The sequence below is a fragment of the Cyrtonyx montezumae genome, unplaced genomic scaffold (assembly GCF_038088225.1).
Source record: "Cyrtonyx montezumae isolate F1298 unplaced genomic scaffold, pur_monq_1.0 scaffold_24, whole genome shotgun sequence".
NCBI classification, from domain to species: domain Eukaryota; kingdom Metazoa; phylum Chordata; class Aves; order Galliformes; family Odontophoridae; genus Cyrtonyx; species Cyrtonyx montezumae.
This window is the reverse complement of record NW_027071981.1, coordinates 2,934,147-2,944,467: the sequence shown is the minus strand read 5'-3', so window position 1 is coordinate 2,944,467 and position 10,321 is coordinate 2,934,147. Positions and strand designations below refer to the sequence as shown.

At 54.8% G+C, this 10,321-nt stretch overlaps 2 protein-coding genes across 2 annotated transcripts in view; one reads left to right on the top strand and one right to left on the bottom strand.

Annotated features, from left to right (window-relative positions):
* The window catches only part of ANAPC1 (anaphase promoting complex subunit 1), a 274,849-nt gene that overhangs the window by 176,141 nt on the left and 88,387 nt on the right, over positions 1–10,321 (top strand). The window lies entirely within an intron of this gene.
* Positions 5,162–7,562, bottom strand: FBLN7 (fibulin 7). The gene is made up of 6 exons (XM_065739372.1): positions 7,289–7,562; positions 6,905–7,030; positions 6,686–6,823; positions 6,477–6,614; positions 5,795–5,933; positions 5,162–5,675 (listed from the first exon to the last, which is right to left on the bottom strand). The coding sequence occupies exons 1-6, from the start codon at positions 7,419–7,421 to the stop codon at positions 5,303–5,305; spliced, it is 1,047 nt and encodes a 348-aa protein (XP_065595444.1). The 5' UTR covers positions 7,422–7,562; the 3' UTR covers positions 5,162–5,302.

The following is a 10,321-nucleotide window of genomic DNA, read 5'->3' as shown; positions in this document are numbered from 1 at the left end:
TCGTGAAGAAATCCTTACTTCTCCACGGAGAAAGTGCTGAAGATCACTACTGAAGTCAATAATGCAGCAAAAGCAAACCAGACCCTTGTCCTGTTGGTGCTGGTAGCTGCAGCAAGGGGCACGTCATGTTGTACCCCATCTCAGGCATTGTTTGGGACAGGCCCCACTGCTCTTGCTGGTAGAGGTGACCCAGGTTGCACCTGCACTCTTGTTACCCCACAGTTCAGTTGTTAGTAGCATCTCTGTGCATGTCTTTCTGCATTTCCAGTGAATTTCATCCTCTCCTGCAGTACTGCGCCTCTAAAGTCACTCACCTTAACCTTAGGATAGTCCTGTCCAACTCAAATAAATAGCATCAGCTGCAAGTGGTGTCATGTCATTGCTCATCGTTTCTTCCATTAGCTTTACGTGTCTATTTACAACAACTCTGGCACCAAGGTGGAGACAATCCCACCTGCAGTGAGAGCTGGCCATTCATCACTGCCCTGGCTCTGCTGATTCCCAGCAGCTTGCAGCCCCAGAGAGAGCAACATTTGTTGTTCTCCAGCAACTTTAATATTTCATTTAATGTTGTCTTTTGAGGGACTTTGTCATAACTTTTTGGAAAAACCCCAAGTTACATCAACTTATTTTCCTTTACAGGCTAGTCTCCCTGGCTTACAACGCTTTTTAGGATGTATGACTCTCTTTTTCCAGTGCCAACAATCCTAACACAAAAATAAAAAATGAGAACACCCACGTTGGTTCCCATTTGGGAGGGGTGCTCCAGCAGTTGCTCTGCTCCAACATAGGACATTTTTCCCCTTACACACACACAAAAAAAGTGCCTTTGAGGGTCACCTGACTGCCTAAAGTGCTGTACCCCTGTGGCTTGTTATAAGCAAGACAAGAAGTAGCTGAGTGCAGAGTGAAGCTAACAAAGCCTGCCTGCCTCCCTCTGCACTGCTGGCTGAGCTTGCTGAAGCGTGGTCTGCAGAAGAAAGCACTTCCCATGGAAGAAGCATTCCAATTATCCCACTAGAGCTCCACTTGTGCAACAGCCTGACTCATGCTGCAGCTTTTTGCTCCTTGGCACTGCAAAGAGAATTTCTCTCTCCTACCTATTTGGCATCCAGAACCCTGGGGTGGTTTCTTACCTCCGGTACATCTTCCTACTCCTGTGTGCCAGGCAGAGAGGAAAGGTGTGCTGCAGCATGAGGCTAAAAGCAATGCTATTCCAAGTGGAGTCAGCTCTGAAAAGCACAGGGAAAGCAGCTTTTCTTAATCCCTTGGGTAGCACAGGTGGGAGAACTCCTGTCCCTGCGGTTTCCCATATCCATCCTCTGGCTTTCACAGTCAAGGAGCCTGGCTGCTGAGGAACCATCTCCCTGGGGTTACACATCCTTCCCCCCGACACCAGGAGCTTAGGATCCCTGCTGGTCTGATGCCACACACCAGGCTAGATCTTGGCTAAGCAAGCAGAGCAGAAAGAGCATGGCCTGCTTCAACCAAACATCCAGATCAACACAGGCACTCACAGAAGTGAAGCAGCGATAAGGTGAAACAAGCATTGCCAGGGAACATCTCCAGCAGGGACTGAAATGGAGCTCTAGGGATCATGGGCAGGTGTAGGGCTGCTGGCCCCAGGTGGTGCTGGTCAAGACTATTATAGCTAATTAATGCCTTCAGTATGCGAGCATCTCCATGTGCTGGATGCCAGCACCATCTCCCTGGGCAATAGGAAAAAAAAGGGCATTTCAAATTCAGAATAAAAGTCCTGTTATTTCATATAGTATGTATGTGGGGTTTGTGCAGTGAGGGGGAGCCCTGATGTATGGTGGTGTCTGGGCCCCTTCTGGGATATTTCTCCGTGGGGATACAGCACTGACTCTGATCTCTGCTTTTTGGAGCAACTCTCTCACTGCAGGGTTTTGTATAAGAGCTGTGTGTGCTCCTTGGCCGTAGTCGTACCCACAAAATTAATTTTAAGCAAACAGAAAAATGTGTCGGCAGCAGCAGGGTAAAGCTGTTTATTTAAATATCCTTACGTGTGTTTGCGTTGTCAAGGAAAAAGGTATGCCTGTGAGAAGCTTGTGAATGGCTCTTTTTTTTTTTCCCCCCCAGCATTTTCAAAGTATAACTAAATTTGGCTATATCAGATAAACAAGTTCCCCAGTACGGTCTCTCAGATATCACAGATATACTGGGATCTGGGGTATGGTGTTCATGGCTTAGCAACATACCTAGCAACCATAACAAATAAAAATGTCACGGTTCAGCTCTTCATTAAGGCCTGTAACAGGATTAATAAGTGTTGTGGAATGTGTGCTTGTGCTTTTGCTTCAGCGAGGACTCAAACCATGATATAAATCTGTGGGAGGGGACAGGACAGAGTTAATGTATGCACTGAGCACCAGGCTGGCCTTCTTGGAGGTGCTAGCTTGGTACAGCTGTAATAAAGTCCAGATTTTAGCCTGTTATTTAAGATAACAGTGTTAATATTCTCTGCTGCATCTAGCAAGAGAATTCATAGGTTCACAGGTTCATGAGGTTGGAAAGGATCTACAAGATCATCTAGTCCAACCATCCTCCTATCACTATCCCTACCCAACTACTACTAAATCAAATCCCTTAGCACCTCATCTAAACGCTTCTTGAACAGAGAATTGTCACCTCTGGCTTGTGGGGGTCTCCCCCATTAGGCTGAGGGTCTGTTTGCTTCACATGTGAAGGTTTGGCCATTTGCTGGGTTGCCCAGATTTGTCTCAAGACCCCTTTCTTGGGCTGCTTGACATTGTGATGTCCTGGGGTGGCTTTCCAGCACCCAATTTTCATGTGCCCCAAGAGGAAAGTACTCCATCCCTCCTTGCAGGGATACACCTACAGCCCTCAGGAGCTGCAGAATCAGGGCATGCAAAGTCATCCTGTGCTTTTTTAGAAATATAAAATTCTTCCAATCTAAACTGGGAGGCCAAGAGAAGACAGTAACTCTAGGAAGCTTTGTGAGGAAACATGGAGAGAATCCTCTCTGAGACAGCACCGTGAAAAGGGTCCTTCTCCGTTTAACGCTGCTACCATTCCCTCCCTAAGAGGGGAAAGAGACCGATACAGGTCACTTGGTCACATTCAAGAGTATAGCCAGGGTTAAGCCATCCAATCATTTGGGTTCCTCCTTCCTTCTATGTACATTTTTGGTCTGGTAGATATTCCAGGAATCTCTCTATATATTTAGATTTGGGGATTACTGCCCTTCCTGAGCAGGGGAAGGCTCTCATTGGCCCTTTGAGGGGAGGGACAGTGGCTTTTGGGCCCTCCCAGAGCATGCTGAGCAAATGTAGAGCCAGCTACTGCCTGCCTTCAGTGACTGTAGGGAAGCAAACCTAGCTATTTCTTGAGCTCTATAATGTTATTATCCCGGTGAGAAGTTGTATTTACCAGGGCCAGAAGAGCTTCACACTGCACATTCCAGGCTGCAAGATGTTGCATTTGCTGCTCTGGGAGAGGGAAGAATCTCCTTTAGTCAGCTCAAATGCTGGCCAGAGGTTTCCAGCCCAGTTCAGACACAGCAGAGCCAACCTAAAACATTTCTGGGGCTGAAAGAGAGATCTGCATCCAGCTAAAGCTGTGAGACATACATGCTTCCCAGCTCCTATCCTGGCACATGGGGCAGGCCAGAAACACGTGGGAGAGTGGGCACCACTTTGCAAGCAGATCAGAGGTGCTCCCACATGTCCCTGTACCAATCTCCTGTGTCTCAGTGCATCCTGGAGAGAGGAAACCCATTCACCCTGGCCTTGGGAGCTGGGAAAACACTGTCAGCAAAGGATTACTCTGCAACGAAAGCCTCCAACGCAAAGGTCCAAACATCCATCCCCGGCCTCATCAGCCAGCTAAAGCATCAGATGGAAAGTATTCAGAAAGTCATCCTCTCCTGCTTCCCAGCCGAGGTGCATTTCATCCACCCCTCCTGGCTGCGGGCAGGACTTGGGCTCTGCCATGTGCAGAAATCCAGAGGGTGGCTCATGTTCCCTTCAGCCCCCAGACTGTGCCATTCTGAATCCTCCAGTCCCTTTTCAGGGTGCAGTTTGGTTCCCCCTGGTTCACCTGTGGCACAAGGCAGTGCAGCCGCCTTGTGCTGAGACAATTGGGAGAGGGGAAGGAGGAGATCAGGTCTCCACAGAGAGAATGCGCCTTGCAAAACCCTGGGACTATAGTTGGCCTCAAAGCTTGGGGTACTTTGACCAGGCAGCTCCCCAGCAGCCTCCTGTGCCTGTCTTCATCAGCACGACCCCACACTTCCTCTCCTCCCCAGCAGCATATAGCAAGAAAAAAAATACACAAAGGCGAGTTATAGTCCCATAAACCCGAAACCCACCCTGTGTTGGAGGGGGGTGAACACACCCTACACGCACTGCGTGTGCTTTATTCTGTTCTGCACCTGCTATGTCATCCTTTATTTGCACTAAATGAAAAAGAAACATGCATAATGGGTTTTTTTTTGTTGTTGTTTTTTTGTTTTTTGTGGTATACATGCACAAGCGCTGCGCTGGGGAGCAGAGGTGAGCGCCGCAGAGGTGCCGGCCCCGGGCGCGTGTTGCAGCACTGTGATGGGAGCTAACCCCACAGCTATCCCTGCAAGAGGACAAGGGGTGTTAAACAATGAGATGTTCACATCCTGAGCCCTTGCAAGACAAGCACCGTGCTCAGCTGACACCATCCCTGTGGCACATCAATGCCAGGACTTCCCACGGATGCAGGTACATGACTCCATCCAAGAGAATTAAGGCATGGGACAGCTTTAGGTCCTTCCAGCTATCCCTCGTCTGTTGCTCATCATGTGGGATGGCAGCTAGTCCTCCCTGCGTCTCTGGGGACCTCGGGGTGGCTCAACCTCACTTCTAGACAGTCCCACCCCAAACTTGCTGCTTTGGCTGACAGCACCAGCTTAGCTCCGTTCATACAAAAAAGGAATCAAAAAGGAAATAAACACCTTGGTTTCTACCTGTCGTTTTGCACCGTGTAGGTGCAGAGGTTATAGGATGTCCTCCTGGAGCTACGGGCAAAAATAATGCCCAGCTCCTGCATTCAGCAGGCAGATAACCCACATGCAGTTCATTGCACCTCATGTGCTGCTTTTTCCATGGAGGTGGGTGTAAAAACCACCTGGAGACTCAGACAAAATCACCACAGTGCAGAGGGGGGACGGCTGGCATCAGGGTTCTGATGCTTGCTGGCACCCCAAGTGCTTTCTGGTGCTGAAAAGGGACCAGAGCTGCCACGCACAAAAGAGCATCCAAACCCTGCGGCCGCCCACTGGTCTGCCCTAGAACTCATAGGCAGAGACAAAGAGTGTGATTTTGGAGAGGTGCTTGGCCTGGAAGGTGCGGTCCAGGTACTCAGACATGTCCACATCCACCTGGATGGTCTGGGGGCCCTTCAGGCTCTGCACCAGGATGAGCTCCCCGGTCTGCCGGTCCGAGCGTTGCATCACGAAGTGGCCCCGGTTGTTTCCTCCCACAATGCCAAAGCGGAGACTGTCGGGTCCCGGCCGGCCGGGTGCCGCCGCCGTGGCCATGCGGAAGAGCGGGGTTGGGGTCAGCAGGTTGGAGGGGAGGGGCAGATAGTGGAAGGAGATGGTTTTGGGTGCCTGGTGGCATGACCTGCTGTCCATGGGGCAAGGGTTGCGCTCACACTGGCTGCAAAGGGAATGGAGGAGGTTTGAGCGGGGGGTCCCCTAGTGGTTCTCCCTCCCTGCAAGGAGGGATCAGGGTGCCCTGTGCACAGAGCAGGGCCAGGTCTCACATGCTGCACTCACAAGGGTGATGTTTTCACGTAGGTGATGTTGCCGCCGGGCTGGGGACACTCAGGTCTGACGCACTGGAAGCCCCCACCTGTGTTGATGCACGTTGTCCCCCGTGTGCAGTTGTCCCGTGACAGAGCGCACTCATCAATATCTGCAAAACAGGCAGGCAGCAGAGGCCTGGAAACCCTCGTTTCCAGCTGTGTTTGGGCACAGTGCAGGTGAAATGAAGCCAGCCTTTCATAGCAGCGAGGAAAGCGTGGAGGCTTCCCACCAGCCGCTCGCATCCCTCCCTGGCTGTGCGGTGGCTTCGTTCAGGGTAAGGATACAAACCCAAATCTGACAGAAATCCACTAAGTTCACCCCAAAATCTCACTTTCTGTCTGCTTCTGCTCTATTCCTACTGTTTCTGCCCAGGGCTGGCAGGGGTTTGGGCAGCAGGGTGGCTTTGTTTTCCTAACTTTCTGCTAAGCTCGCTGAGTGCGTCAGCACACCAAGTAAGGTAAGGGTGGCTTACCTAGCAGTAAGACCGCGAGCTTTTATTGCGGATATATGTTGGGAGCGTTACCAAGACGTTCTGAAAACATACTGCAGCAGCAGCAATCACACTGAAGATGGGAGAGCATGGCATTTTTCACCGTGAACTACCTCTGGGACAACTGCACAAGGTTGGACAAAGCTGTCCATGCTGCCTCACCTTCACAGCTCTTGCCGTCGCCCAGCAGGCTGTACCCACTGGGACAGGCACAGCGGTAGGAGCCGGGCAGGTTGACGCAGGCGTGGGCGCACAGCCGCTGGGCTCCTTCTGCCTGGTACAGCTCACACTCGTCCACATCTGCGGGGAAACAAGCAGAGCTGCACACCCACAGCCTTTTACTCCTCACCCCGCAGCCCCTTGAGCATTACCCTGGCACAGGCTGGCAGTGGCTGTGCCGCTCATGTGGAAGCCAGGCTCGCAGCGGCACTGCTGGGCGTGCTCCACCTGGGCGCAGCGCGGCTTGCGGCTGAAGGCAGGGTCGGCTGTCGTGCTCCATGCTGGGGGCTCTGTTGTGCAGCGGGGGCAAGGTGAGAGGCCAGGACCAAACCCCCTCTGCAGCCCCAGGCTTTGGTGCAGGTGTCACCCACCTGTCTGCGTGCGGTGCTGGCAGGTGGCCCCGCTCCATGGCGGTGGGCAGAGGCAGCGGTGCTGGCCTGGGCCCTCCACGCAGGTGCCGCCGTTCTGGCAGGGGCTGCTGGAGCATGTGCTGAGCTCTGCAATAAGCCAGGTTTTGTCTCATACAAATGTCGTAAGCTGATGGTTCACCAAACCCGGACCATAACAATCCCTCTTTGTTCCAAGTAGCCAGACCTCAACCCGAATGCACGAGGGGAACAAGAAGGGCTGGAAGTGCAGCATCGCTCAATTTTGGAAAAATGTAAGAAAACCCAAGCTGCTCTTGCTTACACAAACCCACTACCCCAGCCCACAGCTGCAGACACTCCCAGCCCTGTCAGTAAGGGAAGCAGTACCTGTGCAGCGTGGCTCCTGTCCACTCCAGCTGCCGTCAGCCTGGCATAGCCGTGTGCTGGAACCCTGCAGCTCAAAGCCGGGCTCGCAGGCGAAGTGCACCTCGTGCTCCACCAGGTACTTGGTGCCAAACATCCGCCCACCAGCGGGGGCCTGTGGGGCTGGGCAGGACACTGCAATGGACCGAGTTAGTTGGGAAGTATTGATCTGCTTGAAAGTAGGAAGGCCCTACAAGGGGATCTGGACAGCCTGGGCCGCTGGGCTGAGGCCAATGGGATGAACCTCATTGAATGCTGGGTGCTGCGCTTTGGCCCCACACAGTGCTGCAGCCTTGGGGTAGAGAGGTGGGCAAGCTGGGCAGAGGTAAAGGCCATGAGACTGTGAGCTGCCAAGTGGCTGAACGTGAGCCAGCAGTGTGTCCAGGTGGCCAAGAGGGCCGATGCACCCCAGCTTGTGTCAGTGGGAGTGTGGCCAGCAGGAGCAGGAGGTGACCGTCCCTCCACACCAGCGCTGGTGAGGATGCAGCTTGAGTGCTGCACTCAGTGCTGGGCCCTCGCTGCAAGGAAGACATCATCCTTCTGATGAGAGCAGTGATGCAGTGGCACAGCTGCCTGGAGAGTGCTGGGGTCACCGTCCCTGGAGGTGTTGCAGAGCTGTGGGGATGTGGCACTGAGGGACACGGTGCGGTTGGGATTGGACTGGATGATCTCAGTGGTCTTTCCCAACCTTAACAATTCTATCAAATCCCAAGAGCAGCGGGATGAGTCAGCAGGCCAAGCTGCAGTGGTTCATCAATACCATCCATCCCCAAAAGACCAAAGAGCCTCAAGCCTGCTGCTCACCCCATCCCAAATGTTTCTCTGGCACTCACCGGGCACCGGCTCTGGGGCCGCCTTGGCCAGGGCAGCGTGCAGCGTGCTGAGGCGGCTCTTCATCAGGCGCAGGCCCTCGGCGAAGCGCGTCTCCTGCCCCTTCAGCAGCTGCTGCATCTGCCGCACAGCTGCCAGGAGCTGCTGCCTTCCTGGGCAGCCCTGCGGGCATGGCATGCACTCAGCACTCACAACCCCAGCACCCACCTGGCTCCTCCAGGTCCCATCGTTTGCCCAAACATGGGGGGGATCTGAACCCGAACCTTGTGTGGATAACCCCTGGCTCTTGGCATGGCAACATGGCAACACATGGCTTTGTTAGCCCTGGGAGGGATGCCACAGCGCATCCTGCCGGAGTTAGAGCCACGTCCCACTTCCATATTACAAAATAATAGGAAAACAGATGTCTTGTGAGTTCTTCTGGGGCCAGGAACACTTGTGGGACTTCTGCCTGCAAGCTAATGGTTACCAAGGGACTGACTCATGCAGGCAGCGGGCATCTTTATTATAGGTTTCCTGAGGAATTAACTGAAAACCGAAGAGAAAGAGCAAGAGCCGAGCAAAGCAGAGTCAATTTTGGAGTCTGGAGATCTGCAGAGCACGTGGAGCAGGGGGATGAGCAGTCCTCACCGGGAATGCACGGCTCTATGTCGTGCCCCAGTACGATGCATCCGAGGCTGGGGCCGAGCAAACGGAGCTGCAGGGCAGAGGTTGATCTGCTTTGCAAAAAGTTACCGAGGGTTTGTAAAGGAAAAAGGAAAGCCAGTCCCAAACTCGGGGCACTCGGCATCATCCCCACCGCTCGTGGCTGATTCAGGGTCGCCAGGGATGAGCCGAGCCCTGCCGGCGGCTCGGGGGTGCACAGCACAGGAAGAGGGAGGAAAAAGCAAATAGATGCCTGGCATCCCGCGCGCTTCGATAAACAGCTCTTTGTTAGCTCCGATTTTAACTTCAAGGAGCCGGCAGAGCGCCCTGCGGGATGCTGAGCCCTAACAAACCCCCGCTCTGCCATGAGAACAACGGAGCTTTTTGCTCCGGGTGTACTCGTTCGCGATTTCAGGCGCAGGGAAATGTAAAAGTACACAAACAGACAACACGGGACCGACAGCGGAGCCCTCGCGTTGCGCTAAGCGCGTCCGCGCTCCCTCTCGCAGGGCTGGGTGCTGCGAGCGGAGCGGAGCTGCGTTGGGACGCGCTGCCCGCTTGGCTCACCTGCTGGGCTGGGGAGCGCGAACTGCCCCGAACCGCGAGGGGGGGATGGAAGAGTTGGGGCTGGGGGGAAAGGGGGGGGTGCGTTTAGCGTGCTCTGAGCCTCCTGCTTTGGGGAGAAGGGAAAGAAGATGAGATCCCGTACGAGGCATCCCCGAGACCCCCCCCCCCCCGGGGAGGCAGAGGGACGGGAAGGACGTACGTGCGGATACCCCAGACCCACGCGAGGATGAGGACGGGCTCACCTGGGCTCCTGGCGTGGCCGGCCGTGCCGCCGGGCACAGCAGCAGCAGCGGCAGCAGCAGGGGGAGGCTGCGGCGGAGCCCCGAAGCCATGGTCCCGCGGTCGAGCAGGGCAATCGGAGCGAGGAAGGCGGTGAGCTCCCTCCGCCCGGCACCTCTGCCTCCTGGCTGGGATGAGTTATCCCTCCCACCCGCCCCACGCACCGCGGCCGGGGAAGCCGAGCCCTGGCGAACGGCACAGCGGGTGCCGGGCTATGCTCGCGGGACGAGGGGAGAGGATGGCGGAGCTCGCCCTGGGGAGTGGGACTCGCGTGGGGCAGTCCTCCTCTCTGTGCCCCGGCCGTGGTCACCGTCATCCCAAATGCCGTCTCTGCAGGGCTGGCTGCGTGGAGCCCTTCTGCCGGCAGCCACTTCAAGGCCTGCCCCTTAGCTAAGGGGGGGCTGCCATCGGTTCATCACGCTGTCAGCTGTTTCCCTGTATCTCTTGGGCTACCTGGGTTTCAACCGACCTCCACCAGCACACTCCGTCTTGGATGAAGCCCACATTAGCAGCTTGTAGGATTCCCATGCTGAGCAAACAGTTGTAGTTTGCAGAAAGACAGCTCCTGAGGCACGTGCAGCCTCTTCCCTGAGCCCGGGTCCCCTTGCCGTGCCCAGGTGATGCGGGGTGCAACCAACACCGTGCACTGTGTGGGGTCCCTGCACCATCTGCTGG

Coding starts and splice junctions, on each gene's coding strand:
- FBLN7 (XM_065739372.1), bottom strand. CDS start 7,421: ATGTTTGGCACCAAGTACCTGGTGGAGCACGAGGTGCACTTCGCCTGC. Junction 7,031..7,288: donor ACAGGAGCCACGCTGCACAG/GTACTGCTTCCC, acceptor GGCTTATTGCAG/AGCTCAGCACATGCTCCAGC. Junction 5,934..6,476: donor CGACGGCAAGAGCTGTGAAG/GTGAGGCAGCAT, acceptor CCTGTTTTGCAG/ATATTGATGAGTGCGCTCTG.